The 23,387-nt window shown below is 36.4% G+C and overlaps 2 protein-coding genes across 2 annotated transcripts; both read right to left on the bottom strand.

Annotated features, from left to right (window-relative positions):
• Positions 1-1,355: 1,355 nt before the first annotated feature.
• LOC143579090 (F-box protein At2g23160-like) lies at positions 1,356-2,495 on the bottom strand. Its single transcript, XM_077062489.1, has one exon. The coding sequence runs from the start codon at positions 2,493-2,495 to the stop codon at positions 1,356-1,358; it is 1,140 nt and encodes a 379-aa protein (XP_076918604.1).
• A 7,605-nt stretch (positions 2,496-10,100) lies between these two features.
• On the bottom strand, positions 10,101-13,711 carry LOC143579098 (nuclear pore complex protein NUP88-like). The gene is made up of 8 exons (XM_077062490.1): positions 13,550-13,711; positions 13,335-13,457; positions 13,114-13,258; positions 12,974-13,035; positions 12,677-12,893; positions 11,697-12,608; positions 10,553-10,802; positions 10,101-10,470 (listed from the first exon to the last, which is right to left on the bottom strand). Exons 1-8 carry the CDS (start codon positions 13,597-13,599, stop codon positions 10,196-10,198), a joined length of 2,034 nt encoding a protein of 677 aa, XP_076918605.1. The 5' UTR covers positions 13,600-13,711; the 3' UTR covers positions 10,101-10,195.
• Between the last annotated feature and the right edge of the window lie 9,676 nt (positions 13,712-23,387).

Genomic DNA, 23,387 nt, shown 5'->3' with positions numbered 1-23,387 from the left:
AAACAGTTACCCCAAGTGGTACGCTATAAACAAGTTTACAAAAAAAAATTTAGAAATTTTAGGGCTTGGGAGTTGAAAAGGCTGAAAGTATCATAACGTGTTTTCACATTTATAAATGGGTTAAGATCTTCCCACATCACTAGAGATCCTCACACATCATTTTTTTTCCTATAAGGCTCGTATAGGATTATATGGTCGTATAGCACCTGAATCGTGCCAGTTTTTGTCGGATGTCGTCAGTCGTATAACACCTCGTATAGTATAGCCCTATATGGTTGTATAGACAATTTTTTGGACACAAATTTTTTACGACCATAGATTTATGTGATTTATGACTTTAACATCCTATATAGCCATCATTCAGATTTATTATCTGACTTGCAACATATTTTTTTTAGCAATTTTAGCTGCTCTCCTTTGTGGTTGTATACCGAGAACCTTCGTTTAAGATTATATAATGTTACACTTTATAATATTCCATACATAATAATCAATCAATGATTAAGTAAACAAGAAAACATTTTGTCAAAACACACTGATAAACATCTGATCCACATATATAAAAATAAAAATGCACCCCGAAATACATTATGTTCTAAACACATGGTGCAATAGACGGTCGTATAGGTTTTATGGTGTGTCATGGAGCAATACGAGCAATTAAATGCCTATATGGCTCATGTAGGTCTATACGGTCATATAGGCTGCAAAAAGGTTGTTTTTTTGTTCCATGTCAGTCATGCGTAGCCTATCAGCCCGTATATGCCTATACGAGCCGTAAAGACATGTCCTGTCGCCAGGGGGTGGTGTCAGGGAGCAATACGAGCAATTAAATGCCTATACGGCTCGTATAGGTCTATAAGGTTGTATAGGCTGCAAAAATGTTGTTTTTTGTCCCATGTCAGTCATGCCCGTATATGCCTATACGAGACGTATATACATGTCCTGTCTTAGCAGGGGATGGTGTATGAGGATCACATTCAAAAGAAACAGAAATATAAAAATAGAAAAGACTAACATGGATTATACAGGGTGACGTCATCATGTTTTCTAGATAATATAGAAGTGGGCCCTCAACAATCTTTATCTTCTGACCCAGGGTCTATGTATCCATCGAATGATTCACCCTTTTTGTTGGTTCAAAACCTGACGTACGCGTCTTTAACAAAACGTGCCCTTGCCGCAACGCGCGACGGGAAAATTTCTAGTTACTTGTCAAAGTTGGTTGTGAATATACAAATAGGCAATTCATACCACCAATCCATACTAAAAACTAATGGACTAAAGCCAAAAAAGGTAATCCATTATACTAACAAACAAGAACAAAGATTTTGAAATATTAGAAGTTCATATGATCAAGCACTTGTGGGGAGCAAAGACAAGCTGCTGCTTTGGTACATTCGGATCCATCCTCCAGATGCATCCGCGCAATCAACTTCTCGCAGATCACCACTTTTGAGGGTGTAAACAAACAACCGTTCCGTTTGATAAATGTAGCCCATCAATAATATGTCCCCATCGTTGTTCCAACAACCCAAAATTTCCAAATCATATTCCTCATACGGTGGTGGCAGAATAGGACTGATATCAAAGCAACGGTGCAACACCCATTCTTCGTGTTGCTTCAATATCCATGTCTTGATGCCAAAGGGGCCGTAATACGAAAATCCAAGTTGACCGTTTAATTCATCCAACTCATTATAGTCAAACCAACGGTCTCCTTTTGGTTTGGGAGGGTCGATTAACCCGAATTCCTCCCTCTTCACATCAAACCATACTAATGTGAACGACTCTGCCAACCAGTACAAACGTCCATGAGCAAATACCCCTCCACCCTTTATCGGATAAGCAGGGTTTTGGGCAACCTCTCGCCAAGAGCTCGATCCCGAAGAATGAACCATGGTGCATGGCACATAAGCCTCTAGGTTTAAGTTAGCGAAAAACACCGTCTTTAAAGTGTTGGTGGAATCGTCAAAACCAAACCCTGATGCCCAGTAGTATGGACTGCGAAAGTCAATTAGTCCAGTCATCTTGGTTGGGATGGGTGGCAAATGACAGCGCTCTTTACTGAGAGGATTGATAAGTGCAAACCGAAAGACGCCCCGATGAATGCCTTCAGAGTCACGGGGGTCTTGCTCATTACACACCAGGATTAGCCCATTACATGAACCAACAAGCAAACAATCGAAGAAGCGAGCCATAAAATCCAACTCCAAAACCGGCTTCTTTCGCAGACTAGTAGTACCATGCAAAAAACTGATCTTGATGTAACCCCAAACATTAACTGGAGAAAGTTGAAACCCTATTGGTGTGAGTTTTTTGACATAAAGTTGAAAGAATATTGGTGTGGGTTCTTTGACATGAATGGTATGAAGGTAAGGATCGTTGATGTACTTGAACCATGATTTGCATACACACCGAAAACGAGCCAATGATTTTACAGGCAGTCTTGACAATATTCCGAATATTATATCCTCAGGAAACGGATTCGCCATACAAAGGTTGCAGGTAAATAATGAAGGTTAAAGTGGGGCTTACTAATTGTGCGTTTGATGAATGATAGCCGGTGATTGTATATATAGGTGAATGAATGTTGGTACATGTTTGTCAGTAGTTCATAGTCTAGTATTTGTTATCGAGTCTGTAATATAGTTAATGGTTTGTTTATGTTTTGTTTTGTAAACTAGCGAAGTTATCAGCAAGTTCGCTATGGCGAACTTGCTGATTTAGCGAGGTTACTGACAACTTCGCCAGTGGCGAAGTTGTCGTGTTTAAATACACTGTTTCAGCCGAAACAGAAAAAAAACGGGAGTTAGGGTTTTTGGTTACGCTTTGTTTCGTTTTGTTCTCTGTAACAGTGACCTACTGTCACGTGTTTAGTTATTCAATATAACGTGTTTACCTTATAGCTCGTGTTCATTGTTCGTGTATTCAATCTCTACAATATCTACACTCGTACCTATATACGCAGGGATTCCGCACCTGCGTTGTTAGAGATTTCCCGTGTACGATTCGCGTTCAGGAACCTACAATTGGTATCAGAGCCATCGGCTCGATTGTGAGGTTCGGGATTTCACGCGGGTGTAGATTTCGTTTCATTTCGGGTGTTACCGGGACGAGTTTTTGGTGTGTTTATTCATTCTAGCTACCTACCAGTGTGTTTAAGCCTTTAAACCTTCAAAATTCTCGTTAAAATCCGAGTTTCAGATCTGAACTGTTCTTCGTGTTCATCGGGCGAAGTTACCGTTCATCGGGCGAAGTTGCTGAATTCAGGCGAAGTTGCCGTCACTGGAGATTAGGGTTTCGGCGAAGATATAAGGATTAGCGAAGTTAACCACAACTTCGCTTACCTCATAAGTTCGCCAAAGCGAAGTTATCCGTAACTTCGCTTACCACCCAACTTCGCTTACATCCTAAGTTCGCTCATTCTAAGCGAAGTTATTCTTAACTTCGCCAAGCCAAGCGAATTTAAGATCCAGCGAAGTTCTTGTTCAGCGAAGTTAACTTCCAGCGAAGTTATTCTTAACTTCGCCATCTGAGCTGTTTTAATATTTTTTTTGTGTGTTTTTCAGGTTTTTCAGGTTTTCGCAAGGATGTCCGCGATTAACATCTCAGATTTAGTCAAGATGGAGGTAGAGGCGGGGTCAGCCACTAAGGCCCCGAGGTTGATGAAGGGAACGGACTTCGTGGCATGGAAGGACAGGTTCATCCAGTATATCAAATATCAGGACGCCAAGATGTGGGTGTGCATGCAGGATGGATATGTACCTCCAACCATGCAATACGAAGGACGTGATGTGGTGAAGAAGTACAGTAAGATGGATGACGAGGAGAAGAAAATGTATGAGGCTGAGAGTAAGGCCCATGCTGCTATTACTATGGCACTACCTCAAGAAGTTCTTCATACATTCCGAAAGTACACTTCTGCAAGAGAGCTCTGGGATGCTCTGGAAAACAGATTCGAGGGGAACGTGGGTATACGTGCCTCAAAAATTAAACTTTTAAAAACCCAATTCTCCGTCTTCAAATATTTGAAGAATGAATCCTTAGATGATATTATCACCCGATACTATCACTTAATGACAGAGCTTAGCAACTATTCAATTGCCTATCGAGAGGAGGAGATCGTTGAAAAGCTTCTAGATGCTCTCCCACCGAAGTGGGAAATGTATACCGTGTTAATGAGGGAAGACAAAGACTTTCCTAACTGTGACTTAGAAACTGCAGTGAACAAGCTCAGAACGTATGAGCTAAATATGGTTCGAAAGGAGACACCCACAGACCAGATACAAGACCCTGGTATGTATGGTGCTAAAGTTAACTCAGGCTCAAGTTCAAGGCCTGAATCTGCTGCATTTTATTCGAAGGGGGAGTCAGGTTCTGACTCAGCACATGAAGGAAATGTTTCTGTGAACTCAAATGGGGACGTATGTTTTGTTGCTGGAGGATCTAGTGCTTCAAAGCCTCAATCCTCTACAAGTGGTTATTCAGCTGGTCCCACAAGCAATAATTACACCAAGATGCCTATGAGTGTAAAATCTGCTGAAGAGCAGTTTGCAGTCTACGCTTCATTTATTGCTTCATACGAGAATTATATCCAGGGGAAGATTGTGGACCCTGCCGTTCTTGATGAGGATTATGACCAGATTGATGCTGACGATTTGGAAGAAATGGATTTGCAATGGCAAATGGCAATGATCGTGAGACGGGTAAAACGTTTTATGAACAAAACAGGAAGAAAGTTTGTTGGTGGTAGGCCTGGATTTGACAAATCAAAAGTAAGGTGCTACAATTGTCAACAGTTCGGGCACTTTGCTAGGGAATGTAGGAATGAGAGAGTTGAACGGGGACAAGTTAGGCCTAACCAACACTCTGGAATTAACCGCGAGATCAATGCCATGTTAACCAGAGAGGCAGGAGAATACAACTGGAACCAACACTCAAGTGGTTTGGGTGAACAAGCACACATGGCTGAGACTGAAGCTGTAGAAGTTGAGAAGGTTGATGGAGAGAAGAAAGCAAATGAAGAAGAAACTGCTTTCATGGCGAACGATCAGGATGGTAGATCCAAGGTATGTCCCAAAATTATTTGTGCTAATTGTGAAAATTTGACTGAGCAACTAACCAATATAACTGATCAGTATGTCAAATTAGATGCTGAGTTTAAAACTGTTAAAGAAGATCACCATTTCATTAAAGCAAGAGAAAACAGTTATAAAGTTAAGATAAAGGCTTGTGAAAAAGACATTAAAAGTCTTAAAACTAAACTTGCTGAGAAAATAGAAATTATTGATCTTAGTTATGAGGTTTTGGAAGAAAAGACAAAATTGATTGCTGATAGAGATAAACAGATTGCTGACCACCAGGTAAAGGTGGTGGAACTGAACCGCAAACTTGAGCAGTTCAGAAACTCCTCGGCTATCCTTGATCACCTTGTGAGTGATCCAAGTACCTCTGCAAAGAGGGCAGGAATCGGATACCACGAGGTTCCACCACCCTTTAACCATAATTACACTTATAATCCAAGTGTTCAAAAATCTGTTGATTTTGAGATTGCTCAGTCAACCCCAATTAGAATTACTAGTGTCAAACCAAGTGTTAGCTGTGGCGAAACAAGTTCGCCTGTTTCTAGTGTGAATATTTCTGTATCAAGTCCAGTCTCATCAGATTCGGATATGTTGTCCGAATCTGGTCAGACAAAAGAGAAGGTAGGTTTACCCACCGATGGAGATAAAATTGAAGTTTCTAAAAAGAGTTCTCCACTCAATCCGTACGTCCCACCTTATGTGAGACGAACTGACAGTAACACACCCTCCACATCTAAAACACCTTTTGAAAAGAAAAAGGAGTATAGGTGTTGTTTTAGATGTAATAAAACAGGGCACCTTGTTGCTGATTGCCCTCTGAAGCAACGCATCAGAGAGGTGAGGCCCTCGAAAAATGAGACTAAGGCTTTTGGTAATCGTTTGAATGATTCAAATTTGAGACATAATACTGGTTTTCAAACAAACACATCTCGTTTTTACACTAATAAACAAACCAGATGCTATAATTCTTTTGAGTCTCTTAATGTGCGTCGTTTTGGTTGGTCTCACTATCAGTCTCCAAGGAGGTATCCTGTTAGGACTTGTGGAAATTTTTCTAATGCTAACTTTGGTCAGCCAAGGTGTGTGAGTTCGGTTGAGAAGGTTAATCGACCCAAGACCAAGAGGTCTTGGGTCCCCAAATTTTAATAATCTATTTTATTTGTGCAGGAACAGTTGAACAGGGCTTCCAATAATCTTTGGGTTGTGGACAGTGGCTGTTCCCGGCACGTGACTGGTAACAAAAAATTTGTTACAAGATTTAAAACCTGTTCAAGGAGCGAGAGTCAGTTTTGCCAGTGAGAGTGGAGGCAAAATAACAGGAAGGGATACGGTATATAACGGGAAGATGACGTTAGAAAATATGAACCTTGTTGAAGAGCTGAAGCTCAATCACGAGTAACCATGTTTTTTTTGTGTTTATTTAAAAAAAAAAAAAAAAAAAAAAAACGTCACTATTGCTTAAAATTAGTCGGTTACCTCAGTTTGATGGACATCTCCTCGGATATGTTTTGGTCCTTGTTTTCGATTTAGGAAATGAGGATAGCCTTTAACCGGAAGACTGAAAGTAACTGGGGCAGTGTTGACATGTTTTTCTTTCAGTTGCTGAAAATTAGTCGGTCATTCTTAGTAAGAAGGACACATACTTGTATGTGGTCGGTCCAGTTGATCCAATGGATCTTCAGGATAGCCGTTTACCTGATGACTTTGACATGATTGGGGCGATTGAAGTCAAAATTTTTTTTTATGGGAAATGAAATTATTTTTCAAGTCTATTACTTCTTTTGAGGTAAATGTGCTATGTTTAAATTGAAAATTGATCCAACCTTGGAAAATGATATTTATACTGATTATGTGTGCTTAACTAGTGAAGTTATTAGGCTTAAAAGGCTTTAGAACAGTCATTGTATGTCATGGTGATTTTAATGGTGCGTAAAAGTGTATGTGATACTAACCTAAATTTACTCGAATTTAATGTGGAAACTCCTTAAGAGTTTTGCATGTCTTCATACATATCTTTTCGAAGGATAGGCAGAAAAGCAACTACCCAGTCATACACGAGCCCGTGAGTGTTCTGATTCCCGCGAAGAAAGCATTTAAAGACACTGCAGTGATCCAGATTCGGGACTTGCAGTAGTTTAGTACTCCGATGTAAATACTTATGTTGATTTAAAAAAAAAAAAAAAAAAAAAAAAAAAAAAAAAATTCATGTATCATTTTTGTACTTATGAGAAATAGTGCCAATCACGACGAGAACCGAGACTTCTCAAGATTTCTCAAGTTTGGAGTAAGAAGAAAACGGGAAGCAGACAACGAGTATATACAAGTTAATCAGACACTATGGGTCGAAGTCAATTCGGGGTGACTTGGGTATAGCCAAATACGCTTTGAGAATAGATAGAAGACATCATTATCTCTGAGATGTTGCCATCTTAAATTTTTGAGCTTAACTGAACCTTAATCCGTATCACAGAAACGATGAAAACCATTTAAGTTATTTACATGCTTACAACCTGTCTCTTTATGTCATAATACAGCTTAACACAGATCCAAGTGACAGTCACATAGTTAGTATGATTCCTGTTAGGATCTTTTCTAAAACGTGCTAGTCCTTAACTAGACTGAAATTTGATCCCTTATACTTTAAATTTTTTTTAGATAGTTTTATGTTTTTTTTAACTGATTACTCCTGGTTGAGGTTGAGCATAGGAACGTAATAGATACCTTGAAGGAGTTCTTGGCATCTCAGGGGGAGATAAGCTATAGAGGCGATGAACTGAGGACTAAAAGAAGAAAAATTGAGAACGAAAAGACGAGAAGATCATGACGATGATCCCAATGCACCTTCGGGTGCAGGTGGTGAGCTGCCAAGAACCTCTCAGGCTCTTGGGGCTTCCACAACTGAGGGGGAGTCTACAGATGTAGCTGGTGATGTTGTTGTTGGAATGGGTGATGATGCTGATGTTGAGGACGTTATCGATGCTTTAAAGGAGTTGGATGATGAGGAAGACGATGAGTTTATGGATGTTGATGACGATGCTGATGTTGAAGACGTCATCGATGCTTTGAAGGAGTTAGATGAGGAGGAGGTTGATGACTTTGTGAATGATGATGACGATGATGTGTTGCCCGTGGAGGAAATTGAAAGGATTGGAGAAAATATTGATGTGGTGAATGTGTTGGAAGAAGGAGAGATCGTGGATGACGCAGTGGAACATGAGATTCCAGCTGTTGAAAGAGCAGATTTGGGGGATGAGAATGTGGTAGATGATACGGTATGGGAGGAGCAACCAAATTGGAAAGAAGGGTGTGCTCAATGGTTTGTTAAAACTAAGAAGCCTGCAGTGCCAACAATGTTTAGAAAGACGTATAATATAAAGGGCTATGCAGAGTCGAAGAAAGGTATTATATGCTGGTTGTACGACAAAGAGTTGAAATTATTTGTGATCAAAAGGTACGACGGCATTCAATACTTTAAAAGATTATTGAGATCTCTAAACTCCCTACCGGAATGCGAGGTGAAAGAGTTAGCAAGACTGGGGCTAATTAACAGAAGTAACGATAATATGGCGAGAATTATTGAAAAGATCGTCTGGAAAGAAGCCATCAAAGACAAAAAGTTTGAACTGCTAAAGCCTCAGAAAGGAAGATTGATAGAAGATAAAGATAGGGGAATGAGGGCTGACGGAAAACCATGGATGGTTATGAAGTATAAACCAGTCCGACATCTGAAGGAAGTACCAATGAGAGTCATGCCCAAGAATGTCCTAACAGATCTGAAATGGTGGTATGTGGATTGCGAGACAGCTGAGGCGGTTATGGAAGATGAGGACGAACAAGAAGTTCTTCGGGTTTATGACCCGATGCATCTTGTTAATCTATCGCAGGCTGATCTGGAAGTGCTGAACAACAAGAAGATCTTCTACATTCCTGCTTGGAAGGATCAAGCGAGGAAATATCAAGGAGTTGTGTCGGTTTGTGTGAGAGAAGGGGCGCACGCGTGAAAGTGCAAGATTACAAGACTCAGAGATCAAGATATGAAGCTACTGCCAAGGGGGAGTCTGTTGGTACATGTTTGTCAGTAGTTCATAGTCTAGTATTTGTTATCGAGTCTGTAATATAGTTAATGGTTTGTTTATGTTTTGTTTTGTAAACTAGCGAAGTTATCAGCAAGTTCGCTATGGCGAACTTGCTGATTTAGCGAGGTTACTGACAACTTCGCCAGTGGCGAAGTTGTCGTGTTTAAATACACTGTTTCAGCCGAAACAGAAAAAAAACGGGAGTTAGGGTTTTTGGTTACGCTTTGTTTCGTTTTGTTCTCTGTAACAGTGACCTACTGTCACGTGTTTAGTTATTCAATATAACGTGTTTACCTTATAGCTCGTGTTCATTGTTCGTGTATTCAATCTCTACAATATCTACACTCGTACCTATATACGCAGGGATTCCGCACCTGCGTTGTTAGAGATTTCCCGTGTACGATTCGCGTTCAGGAACCTACAATGAATCAATTAGGGTTGTTAGTGACATATCATAGCCCAATAACTTATCAAAATTGGCCCATAAGTATATTAATCAATTAGTTATTAACGAATCGAATTTATAGATTTTTGTTTTTTATTTTAACTAACTAATGAAAATTAATAGATATTATTTTAGTCAAATGGTATAATCAATTTATTATTTAACAATATAATTTAGACCCAGGTTCATTGTTTTTTAGACAATTTTTTATCAGCCCAAAATTTTCAACCTGCAATGGCAACATTAGGAAAACAAAATTAAACGCTTTTCAAAAAACTAAAAACCAAAATTTTAGTTTTGGGTCCCAAACCAAACCATGCACTTAAATTAGGGTATATAATTTCACTTTTTTTTTAAAACATGGGTGTTAAAATTTAACACCTTTTGTTTGTGTAAACTAATTGAAGTGATATTTGAGTAATTTATAAGCACATTAAATATTCTATAACATGAAAATAATACTACTATTTTCTTGAACTCAATATCAAAAATGCCAACACAAAAGTTATTCAGCATTTCACAATCTTTCAAAGCTAGTAATAACATAATTCTTGATTTCGAACGAAGTTGTAACATGTTACCTTTCCTCAACTTGTGCTTTCGCGGTTTCTCAAAGCCGAATCCACAAGTTTGACTTTTTTGGTGTTCTCGCTGTTGACCAAAGAAAGCTTTTCGATAGCGGATTTGAGGTGGGAGATCTCATCATCTTCAGCATTTCCCTTCCTCCTCCCTGCAAGTGCAATCTGCCTTCTTTGATTCGGTCTTTTGGTTTGCGGAGAAAAAGAAGAGTATCTTTTTATTCGACCGTTTATAGCTTCTATGGTCGTGTGCAACGCGTCTAATTCTAATCCTCTAAATCTGTCTGCATAAAACAAACAAAACCATCTTCAAAATGGGATGGCTTGGTCAAACAAGATGAAAGATAATAGTTGAAGACAACTTACCAAGCTCCATCTTGAACTCCCGCTCTGCTTTCGACAATGGCTTCTTGTGGATTCCTGGTAGGTTTCTCAGGTTTATCAACCGTTCTTCCAACATACCATGAGTCTCAATTGCACGATCTAATCGGTTTTCCAACTTTTCTTGTTTCTCTTCGACTTTTGCTAGCTTTTGTTGTGCCTCACGTAACCGAGCATGTTGTTCGTCAATGATTTTCTTTAGTTGCGGTCCATGGTGTTTGAGCTCAAAGTAAACCTAAGAAACCACATAAAGCATCAAGATTTTCAAACTCCAAAATATATATATATATATATATATATATATAGGGTAAGGATCCTAAGAGAACCATTGGCAAATTGAGAACTTTGAGAACCATTTTAGACCACTAAAAAAACCTCTAAAAAAATATTTAAAAAATTATAAAACAAAAAAAAACAAAAATTTTAAAAAAGTAAAAAAACCAAAATTCTTATATTTCATTCTGGTTTCAAAAAAAAAAAAAAGACCGAAAGTTTTTTTTTTTTTTAAATTCTTATGATACCTATGTATCATAAGTATGTATCATAAGTTTACATATGTATAGACACATATGTAAACTTTCATTTAATCTCTAGTTACGTAATGTACACATATGTACATTATTATTTACCTTAAATTATACATATGTTTATAGGAAAAAACATGTGTGTACATATTATACATATATGTATAATAAAAAAAACCGATTTTTTTTCTTTTTAATTCGTATTAAAGCTATACACATATGTATACTTTCATTTAATCTCTAGTTACGTAATGTACACATATGTACATTATCATTTACCTTAAAATATACATGTGTATAGGAAAAAAACATGTGTGTACATATTATACATATATGTATAATTTAGCTAAACCGAGTTTTTTTTTAAGGGTTTTTTTTTTTAGAAACCGGGGTGATAAATAAGAACTTTGGTTTTTATTACTTTTTTTATGTTTGTGTTTTTTTTGTTTTATGATTTTTTTATTTTTGGGTTTTTTTGTGGTCCAAAATGGTTTTCATAGTTCTCAATTCCCAAAAGGTTCTCACATGATCCTGATCCTATATATATATATATACATATATATTATTACCAATTTGTAAGTAAAAGGTCAAAACCCTAAACTTACCTTATGTGCATACTCAACATAGTTTTCATGAAAAAGCTTGAAGTACTGATGAAGAGTTGACCTCCCTTCAATAGAGTCGGCAGCAACAGGGTTCGGTGAGGTAGGCGGCACAATAACCACTTTCGGGCCTGCGAGTAATTCTTTACTTATAATAGTAGCATCTCCGGTGCCAACATTTTCTTCCAAACTTTCATATTTCTTTTCTTTATCAACTCGAGCAGGAAGCAAAAGATTCCAACTTTCCATCCCAACTACAATGCATTCAAAACCAGACGTGAGTTCCACAATCCAACAACATCCAAATGAATCCGCCAACGCCAAAAAACCATATAGAGACGACAACGAGGATTCCACCTGGCACGTATTGAGAACCGACTGCACAGTTGGCGGTCTCATATCATCATCTATCCCGTTCTTCTGATTAGTGAAAGGAAGAAAATGCAACACTATTGAATCTACACCTCCATCATGAACACAGTATATTCTCTCGGGTATAAGTGGATCAATAAACAATGAAATTATGGAACCGGTCTCGGTTTTCCCAGGTAGGGCTAAATCAATAGTGGCCAATTTCAACAACGGGGGTGGATGTCCCAACCAGATGTTTTTATCAGACGATTGTTCAAATGACATAACCGATAGCTCATTGGATTGTGTTTCACAAATCATGGCAAAACCGACCATTCGGTTTTGAGAATCAACAGAGATACGTGGATGATTACCCACCATCCAAATAGGCTGTATTTCATCAGCTAATGCATCTATTTGTAACTGCCCACCGCTCCAAACCGTAACAAGGATTGAATCTTTGCTTACTGCCTTGTAAAGAAAACTGACAGCTCGGCCCTCACACTCGGTAACTTTGAATTCAGAATCTTCTTCATTTCCATGGTACACTTTATGCAAAGGTCCCTATAATTTTATAAAAACTGCTTTAAGGATTGTTTTAAATAATACTAAAAGTAGTTAAAAAGAGATACCTGCAATGGAACTGATGCGTCAAACAGAGCATAAGGATGGGACTTTAGTGCAGGTTGAACCCCGCCTTCTGCTGCTTGTTTAGCCAGTTCAGGAAATGTGGCTTCTAACCAAGAAATTGCCAGAGTTTCATTACTAGAGGCTTTTGAGCTACCAGAATTTAGTCCAAATGTTTGAGCATCATTATATATCTCCAATACAGATTCCCATTTGTACACGCTGTAACAACATAAATAAATGAGATCATAGCATCATACCATATTGCTTAAAAGGAAACATATATAAGTTTGCAACTTCACCTCCCAAAAGGAACAACTGGACATAAGATGTACACTGCACCATCACTAAACAAAACAAAAACCTGCAGAATCAAATATTACAAGTAGTTGAGCAATCGATATAGCAAAAGCATGTAAAAAACAATTAAAAGTCAACATACGCTAAATCGATCCCACAAATGATCCCCACCAAAAGAGAAGTCAACAGGGCATATTGATGAGGCATTCCTTGATCGACCACGTGAAACTGGCTGTAAATAATATTCTTGCTCTGGTTGCTCAATAGCTGAGGACAAATCATAAAGCCTACAAAATGCGAGATACAGTCAAAAACTACAACTAAATAAAACAACCAATGAGAAATGAAAACTCAATTGCAGACCTGAAAACTGAATCAGAAGATAGAATTCCAAGATGAGTATCACTATAAGGGTGCCATGAAACTTTCAAAGTCCGTATTGCATTGTTCGTGTTGAGGTAGAGATTCGAGCCAACATAGATCGTCCTGCAAATTAGTAAAATGAAAGTGTTTTCGAAAGAGATGCAGTAATACAACAGAAAAAAATTAAGACCCAAAAGTTATATTTATTTAATTACCTGCATATAACAGAACTATCTTTTGATGAAGAACGCCCATACAGATACATAACACATAATCCATTTGATCCTTCTAAGAGCAATGCTGATCCGTGTCTGTTGATTGTAATTCTATCTACCGTGAAATTAAGCTCCACGTCAGGTCGCAATACCTATAGTGTACAAAACACATTCGCAGGTTATTCATAGGGCTGTAAACGATCCAAACTGAACCGAACAATGCCTTGTTCGCGTTCGTCCATTAAGTATTTATCAGACAAGCAACTGTTCACAAACACCTAACCTACCGAAATTTATATTTTCGTATTCGTTCATATATGAACTTGTCCGTGAACGGTTCACAAACACAAACAATGCTTTATCTTATTTGGTTAACCGAGAATGGTCAATGTCAACGGTTCGGTCAGTTACCAAGTTTGTGTTGGTGTTTTTTTTAGCATTCATACTCATAAGTTAATTCACATATAAAGTATAATCACATAATACTCATGTATACACTTATTTAATTGTTAATAATTTTGCTTAAATCTATATGATGATATTACAAACTTTTAATGAACAAACATAAGCAAACAAACATTAACGAACGTAAATCAACACGTTATCAAATGTTCACGAACACAATTGAACGAACTTGGCCTCTGTTTGTGTTTATTCAATTAGTTAACCGAACGACATTCCTTGTTCACGTTTATTAAACGAACATGTTTATTAAACAAAAGAGCATAAACGAACTTCCTACCGAACAGTTCGCTAAAGTCTAGGGATGTGCACAGTTCAGTTCGGTTATTAGCCTAGCAAAACCAAAGTTATCGGTTAATCTATATATTAACCAACTGATTTTCAGCTAAATGAATCGATTTATTCCGTTAGTTTGTCGGTTTTCGGTTCGGTGAACTCCGGTTAATAACCAAAACCAATCTCAACCCTCCATAGTCAAAATTAATGGACAAGATTATTTCTTATCATTCCTACAAAAAATATACTTCCTATTATAACATAATCCTAACCAAGGGTACAATAAAAACTGATAACCGATTTATAAGCGAGAGGCTCCGTCCCACGCCATAAGATTCCGCTTCCTCTGAATAATACTATTATTATTATTATTATTTGAAGATGAATTGGAGGTGGAGAAAACGGGGTGGTTTTGAAGAGGAAGCCAATCCACGTCATCGGTTGCCGGAGTAGACGGTGACGGTGATTGTGACTGTGACTGTGACGGTGGTGTTGGTGTTAGGGTTAGGGTTAGGGCTTTGTTGGTGTTGGTGTTGGTGTTTGTGGTAGGTTCCGGTAAGTCAAAATTGAATCTCATTGTTTGTAAAACGACGACGTACAGTTTGAATCGCCGAACGGTGGGTGAGTGTGTGACTCGTTTGGTAGCCGAGTGTATTTGACTCCATACAGGGCTCGGCCGGTGTCTCGTGATAAGTGCACGAAATTTTGCTTCGAAGTATTCTGAGGGCCTCTTCGTTCGTTTAATTTTGTTTTGTTTATCACTTATCTTTATTTTGTGTATTTGAGATTGTTACAATAAGTAAATGACTATGTGTTTTGTTTGTTCGTGTTACAATTATCGTCGTTCTCTTGTTTTATACGAGGTTCATTTTTAGTACTCGTCTTAGGCGTTTGAATTCTCGAAGATGGCCATGGACCCACCATAGATGAGAAAGACCTATAGCCCAATCTAAACCCCTTCATAAAACGCTTGATGAAAGCCGGGTAATTTTAAATAAAATGTAAATAATTAAAAATGAATGCCTTTTGTGGGACATTTGAAGAAACTTCGTTAGTATAAGTTACCTCCTTGTTATTCATTTTGTTATTGGATAATAGATCAGAAGATAGAAACTCATGTATTATAATATACAAATTATAATATAATAATAATCTTGTATAATAATATTTGGAAGTTGTTTCCTCACACCATTCAGGTAAGTTGCCGAATTTTTTTAGTAATCGTGTATTTTGAAGTAATGTTTTATATACTTTTGTTTCTTGACGTTAAATATTGATGCTCAACTTCATGATAAGCCACATCCAAACACCCAAAAAACATGATTTACAACTCTTCACAAACTACAAGTTGTTGGCAATTAAATTTTTGTTTTTCATTTGACTTTATATGAGTCAAAGGAGTACAAGGTCGTTCTTCTTAATGTACTTTTCTGCTTAATAATAAATCATATAATTTACCATGTAATATAGCTTCTTCAATGCGCACTTCTGTATTTATTTATAGAACAACCACCATGATGAATGTTTCATCATATAAACACCGGATAACAAGGTAAACAAGTCACAAGTGTAATACTTTTACCTATTTTACCCATTATTTTTTCTCTAACTGAAATTGGTGGCCTCTATGCTAAAACGGATGTCATGTTGCTGCTGTCAATGAAATTAGAAGGTTCCTTTTGTATAGGAAGCGATTGTGTATGTAATGAATTATACAACTAAACTTAGTGCTTTGTCATATGGCTTATACCACGTCTATTAATATATTTTTTAGTGACATTATGTCAGTTATTAAAAAAAATATATTATTTAACTTTAATATTTCGAATATATTGAACTTATAAATTTAACTTTGTTAAACCTGTGTTGTACATGGGTACCTAACCTAGTTTTTTAATATAACAAACTTTTGATTTGTTATTATGTGGTGTGGATGTAATGTTATAACTCGTAATCGGGAATACGTTTTAACTTATGAGTTTCTTTATGATGCTACAACGGCATATGTTATCATGTTCATGTCATCATATTTGTGTTAAGCAACTATTCCAGCTTTGATTGGGTGGTATAGACTTCTACCTTTTGAAGAGAAAACTATGATTCAAATCATATTATTGGAGTAGATTACCCTCTTGGTGTAGTTTAGAAATAGAAAGTAAAGTGTGAGTCGTCATTAAAAAGATAAAAGGGATAAGTCTGGGCTATGCCTAGAGGTGCTCATTCCATTTGGATAATGATACTGAAGGATAAAGAGATTGATTTTATGTTTATTAACATAAGATATCGACAGTGCGTATGTTTCTATAATGTGATGGGTATCTAGTTCTATTTCTATAAGGTGATGGGCTTCCACCTAGTTTTAGACTTTTAGTTACATGTGTTGGGCCTATAATTTTCATATTTGAAACGGGCTCTTCTCCTCTTGTTTTTGAGCCTGAGATATTGGTAGCTTGGCCCAATATCATTTTCCTAATGGTTAAAATTGAACTATTGCTCAATCAAAACCGAAACGAATCATGTAACCATCTGGGTAAAAACGGTTTGAACACAATCCAATCCGTTAGTACAAAATTGGTTTGGTATATCATCAGATCTGGCTCTATCCGGTATGGTTTTCCTTTATAAATCGATTTCTAAACTAGACCTGGTTTGAGTCCAACATGTTTTAATTCGATTGTAAATAGTCTTCAAACCGGTTCGGTTGACCCAAAGACCAGTTTTGTGCACCACTAGAATGAACATCATCTTAAGAACAGAAAAACTTCACCAAAGAATAATGTTTTCTGATTATTTCACTAAAATATTACAAGTGCTTTGTTATTTTAACGTCACTAAACTTTAATTAGGTGTTTTAATCTTGTGAACTTTTATTTTGAATGTTTTAAACCTCTTTAAAGTAAAAATAAATACAATATATACGAATCATTGTTATTATTTAGTGATAACTTCTTTTGAAAAAAGATATTAACTTCGAGCATAAGGTAATAATGAAAATTAATAAGTTTCATAACTGCTCAATTTAAGTTATAAAAAATAATAATAATCATATTCACCAACATTCATATATCTTCTATTTGTTTAGAACTTAAAACATTTGTAAACGTTTTTATTAAGTTAAATGACTACTTAAATGTTGATTGATTTTAAAGAAATAAAATACTTAATTTTAGTTGGACAACTTTAAACCTAGTTAATACTGTATCAAGTTTCTCTTCAAACAATGTTTGTTTTCTGAGTCTATCGGCGGGATTTCAACATTTCAATTTATCTAACGATTCAGGCGTGACTCAACCCCCCAACAACCGAGTAAAACCATATCTCCAACGCAGACGTAACCTCAGTAATTAGAAATTCCGCTTGGATTAATAAGTTGACTCTCGAGGCGGGCAAATAAATTGGTTAACCGAACCGAGCCGAAAACTGAACCGAAACCGAACCGGTTTTACTCCGAAGATCCCGCCACTTCTCTCAAGCTTTGCACCACTGTTCCTGTTCGCCTCTTCCGCTTATCCTATTGCATTTGGTGAGCTTTTCTTCTTTTTTAATTGAAGTTCAATTGCATTTGTGCTATATGAGTAGTTAGGGTTCTCAATTGTAAACGCTCTGCTGTGTAGTAAAAGGGGTGTGTATGGCTCGGTTTGGGCATTCTGTCCGGTTTCGCTTTTGTCATTTAATGTTGAAATTTTTAGGGTAGAAAAAAATGAATTTGAGCCTAAATCATTTTTTAATCAATAACCGGTTGATTAATTATTATACGTTTGGGATAAAATATGTGAGTTATTAAATAATTATAAGTTATATAAAATAAAAAATAGTTAACATTATAAATTCGGTTTGGTTTTTACAAAAAAGTAAATAAATGAATAAACCAAATTGTTGGTTTTTGTTTCACAAGTTCAAATCATTCATTGTCAATATTCACCCAAAAGTGACACAATTGGGATTCGAAGATGAGTCTCTACTGAATAACCCAAGCCTTCTATCACTAGGCCACAAGTTGGGGATGTTAACAAAATATACTGATACTTATTTCATATCTAAAGGTTGGTTTTTTTTCTAATTTTTTATTTTGATGGCTTTCATAAGTTGTAAATTATCTTAAAAGAATTGACTTACACACCTTCTAAAGCTAGTCCTAAACTTATATCAATATTTATTACGACACTAAAGCTTAACTGTGTAAGTCTTGAGGTTGAACGTCTATAGTATACACATTGATATAATTATACTACAAGCCCTTTGATGAAATGTTTTTAATTAATTGTATTAGTAATTACCGCCACAATTGTTGAACGTGTGCTACAAATTTACCACCAATGAGCCTTGTCACGTCTTTATTCGATTGGTTTTGTTATACAAGTAATAATAAGCCACAACAAATCATCTTTGGGTTGAACACACATATACGATCTATGGTCGTTGTTGGATCTTGATAAGTCTAGAAATGTGGTAGTGGTTCGTTTAGGCCTGGACCAAGGGGAGGGCGGGGAGGGTAATGGACCCAGGCCCACTCTCTCGAGAGGCCCATAATTGTTAAAAATAAAATTTTAATTTTATATATAATTTTGTTTTAATACAAAAGCCTACAAAATAATTTTTTGGTTGAATGGAAAGTGGTTCGGACTATGAAAACAAAGGTCGTGGGTTCGAAGTCAACAGTTGCAGTTCTAATTTTTATAGAAAAAACTTTCATTTTATGTCATTTTAATAACATTTTATTACTTTTATTATTAGTTGCTTGTTTTGGGCTTTTGAAAAACAAACTTATTGGTAAAATTGTAAATTATCTATTACATAAGTGAGAACGCAATTTTAGGGGCCCGTTTTTTAACTCATCACAGGCCCTAAAATTTTAAGAGGTTCTCGAAGACGGCCCTGGGTCCGTTGTGCATAGCCACAATAGGCTACAACAAGCTATTTTGGTGTTAAACACGCATATATGACTAATGGTTCGCTATTGTGCCAATGGATCATCATGAGCACCGGATAACACATTATAAATTATTAAATTATAAGAAGTAAAGATGATTTGCTAACTTTGTTTGCAATATCACATTGATCTAAATGATTGGTTACAATTTATAGTTTTTACATACACTCCCTCCAAAAGGTTTGTAGTATGATGGTATCAAGACGTACTGATACGATGTTTCTCCCTTAGTGGTTGAGAGTTATACATACACTCCCTCCAAAAGGTTTGTAGTATGATGGTACCAAGACGTACTGATACGATGTTTCTCCTTTAGTGGTTGAGAGTTATAGCATGTTGTGTATAAAAGGTTTTTATTTATAAGTCAAATTAGTGGGTGTGTGAGTTAGCCGTTTTTTAAATGAATATATACTTGGGTGTATTAGAAACTTAACCATTAAAATGCTCCATAAACTATTAAGAGGTCTTTTTACTTTTTTAGTGAAGCAAACGTATTCTAGTTCGACGTATTCAGAGGTTGACACTTAATGAAATCATTAAGAAGCTACCAAACAACTTATAACCCCTTAATGCAAGTTAAAACTAATATACTACTTGTGATACTATATTAAAGCTTACAAAGGATTAGATAATAGTTATAATTTGTTAAAATAAGGGTGTGATATAATAATATTAAACAACCGTATTTTAAAGACTCAGTAAAGTCTATTGTTGAGAAAATAGATCCTATCTATACTATATAATACATAAGTTATCGGCCAATTAAGACACCTCTTTTTTAAGTAATTTACAATTTATAATGCATAATACACACGTTATATAGCATATAAGATAAGGACAAACTTGTTTATTAAAAATATGCCTATAAATAGTTACAACATTACCCCCTCAACTTTACTCAACTTTTGTAAATTTAAGAAATAGTTATAACTTTGGACCTTCATCTTTACCAATTTATTTCTTTTAAATTTAATTGTTAACAAACTTCCCACCAACGATTTTCCAGCGGCTGTAACTTTTTCATATGTTAATATTCTTTTAAGAAAATTACATCATAAAAATGAGCATTTTATTGTCTTTAATTTGGGTATGGTATTGCTATAGTTTATTTCAATTAAAATGAGGATGTTACGTATGGTGATACTAGACTGTCGCTATCTAGTCAAAAACAATTAATTCAGTGTCCTAATCACCTAAGCAAGCTAGGGTAAGTAGGGTGTCGAACCACGAGGAGTATGTGGTTAGTGTGCAGTGAAAATGATTCCTAACATTATGAAGTGATTCAATTAACGAAATGCTGATCACACTAGCAAACAGTTTGGTTTTAATATTGATTAAACAAGTAAACAACTTTCGAACAATTAACAAAAACAAGTCACACCCGGGGATTCAAGCAAGTAAGCAAACAGTTATCTCATGCAACTTAACAGATTAACAATCGATGATCAACACAGACTGACTAACTAGATAAACCTTAGGTATCCACGCTCGCTAACACACGGCACTGGTTATCAAATGGTCCCTGCCAGTGTGACTCAACTAAGGGCAAACGTATACTTCATCATATTCAACTAGTCAAAACAATCCTATAAGCAATTATCATAGCAACTGGCACAATAATCGTTCTGATCAAAATAAACTTAAACTGACTGAGTGCACAATAAAACTAGACATCAACACTCATAGATTAATCAAATATGGTTACAAATAATTCGTTCTTAATACATGAGAAAAGCTGAAAGATACAATACTCTACATCCCAGGTATGACTCGAAGGATCTAGCCGCATCTCGGCATCTCTCAGGCTTCGGTTATGATGTAGTAGAACATGTATGATCCTTGCTGCTCTGAAAATCGCCTGCAAAGTGAATAATGGCCTCTAGGGTCGTCAAAACGAATATAAATTTAAAACCCTAACTTTCACGATTCTGGGGACCATCGCGCTACGCGATGGTCTCCTCCCCCGGTCCATCGCGCTACGCGATGGACCAAAAGTCAACGCAATGTAAATTACAGGGTATCGCGTAGCGCAATGCCCCACCTTCAACACCCATCGCGCTACGCGATGGGTCACTTCAGTCAGCAAGTCCATATAAATGTCTCGATTCGCGTGCTGGACATCCCGGGTCTTCATTCCGTCCTCGTACATGTCCAAATTAAGCGCGTTAAGTACCTGTGACCTGAAACACAATAAACACGTATGAAGTACCAAAGTTCGTAAACTAAACGATTAAAACGATTATGTTAACACGTTAATATATGTACAATTAAACCGAACATCATATGGGTGTTCACAATTCGGTTTTAACAGCTTCTAAGTTAAGCAATAACTCAAACCGCCGGTTCATATTTTTTCATTGAAAACCGAAACTTAATCGTTGAAAATTCAAACTAAATCGTTACTAATGGTTTGGTTTCACACATTGAGCTTCAATAATAAGTTTACTGACCGGCCCGGTTTTATATGGCCAATTTTCAGTATAAAGCATAAACTCAAATTAATGTTGTATGAATTTGTAATGGCTTCACAAAAAGTATGAAGGCCAAACTTAAATCGTGGGCATAACCGTTAGCAACAGGTTTTCGTCGAAAACCAAAAACGACCGGCCAGAAGTTCATGAAAAAAAACAATCGTGAAATCAAGCCATTGACCAGCTTGAACGGTTTTTACGGTTTTAAATCAAACAAACGAACATCCATAAACTTGTTACATGATTACCAAGGTATGTGTTTCCCACTGCATCACGCGAACACCCGCCTAGTATTAGAATATGATTTTCAATTTTAGAAAGTCGAACACATACCCTTGTACCAAATACTTACGCACATTCAAAGTAGTATTATGCTATACTAAACCAAATCTATTTACATTTTGTTTTTAACAACCAACATTACAAAAAGAGTGTTTGTTATTCCCCACAAGACTCATTCATTAATCACCTTAATACAATTTGATATTAACCATGTCTGAGTACTCTGAACACTTCCAACTCTTCAGTTGTCCGCTTAGGATTTGACTAGCGACTTTTACAACCTTGCCCACTATTGTATCATATTCTCGTATATGTATGCATTGCGCCTATGCTTGATGTTATATGTCAATCATACGCGAACTTTGTTGAAAACAGATACCGTATCATACATTTGGATGGTGTAAGTAAATATAAAGAAAATTAATTTTTAGATATGTCAAATATCAACATATCATAAGTTTACTACTATTTATAACAAAATAGGTGAATATTAATAAAACTTTGAGAAATACATCGTTAAATACTAAATTATTCTAAAAATGACTAATTATACTATATATAATATAGGAGTGAGGGACCTCTTAAATTTTAAGAGGTATCACTCTTGTTGCATATTATACAAGTAACAATGTATAGAATTTTAAAAATGTAAGGGTAATATAGTCTTTACACAATCAAAAATAATTTACAATTATGGTCCTTCAACTTCAACCAAGTTTTGTTAATTTATTAAATAGTTACACATTTTTCCCCTTATTCTAAACCACCACCCCCAACGACTTTTTAACGGCCATAACTTTTTCACACGTTAATATTTTTTCTAAAAAATTACACCATAAAAATGAGCATTTTATTATCTTTAATTTGAGTATAGTATTGCTATAGTTTATTAAACTTTAAAAAAACTAGCATGTTACGTGATTACCAGTTATTACTGGCAACAGGTCGGGCGGGTTTGGCTAATGATGTCGAAGCGAGTTAGGGTTGGAACAAGTTCATACAAAAAAAGGGTTAATTTAGTTCATGTCGGGATGGGTTTAGATCGAAATGGGTCATGCCAAAACGGACTTCGGGTTAAAACGTTTTCGGGTCGGAACACGTCCGTCAAAATGGATTGGGTTATAAAGTAGTTTATTTGAAACTATTGTGCATTTCATCTTTGCTTCTTGATTGTCGTCACCGGTTGCGTGCGCTAAAGCAACATTTCCGCGGATGACATTGTTTATACATTTCGGATTGCTCGCTTATAAGCGTTATGTGGCGTGCTTACTGGAACCGGTTACACGCCCAATGCCACGTTAAATGCATACCACCGTCAGGTTACGCACGTACCGTTGCGAGGTTATAAACACACTTACACCGGCTGCGTTTGCGCGTACACCGCTGCATCGCACAGGCATCATGCTAGTTTAAATAA

The sequence above is a fragment of the Bidens hawaiensis genome, unplaced genomic scaffold, assembly GCF_021521415.1.
Source record: "Bidens hawaiensis isolate Kalapana, Puna unplaced genomic scaffold, B.hawaiensis_p1.1 tig00029600_1, whole genome shotgun sequence".
Taxonomy (NCBI): domain Eukaryota; kingdom Viridiplantae; phylum Streptophyta; class Magnoliopsida; order Asterales; family Asteraceae; genus Bidens; species Bidens hawaiensis.
This window is presented reverse-complemented; position numbering and strand designations above follow the sequence as displayed.

Coding starts and splice junctions, on each gene's coding strand:
- LOC143579090 (XM_077062489.1), bottom strand. CDS start 2,495: ATGGCGAATCCGTTTCCTGAGGATATAATATTCGGAATATTGTCAAGA.
- LOC143579098 (XM_077062490.1), bottom strand. CDS start 13,599: ATGTATCTGTATGGGCGTTCTTCATCAAAAGATAGTTCTGTTATATGC. Junction 13,036..13,113: donor ATTTGTGGGATCGATTTAGC/GTATGTTGACTT, acceptor TTGATTCTGCAG/GTTTTTGTTTTGTTTAGTGA. Junction 10,471..10,552: donor GGAGTTCAAGATGGAGCTTG/GTAAGTTGTCTT, acceptor TGTTTTATGCAG/ACAGATTTAGAGGATTAGAA.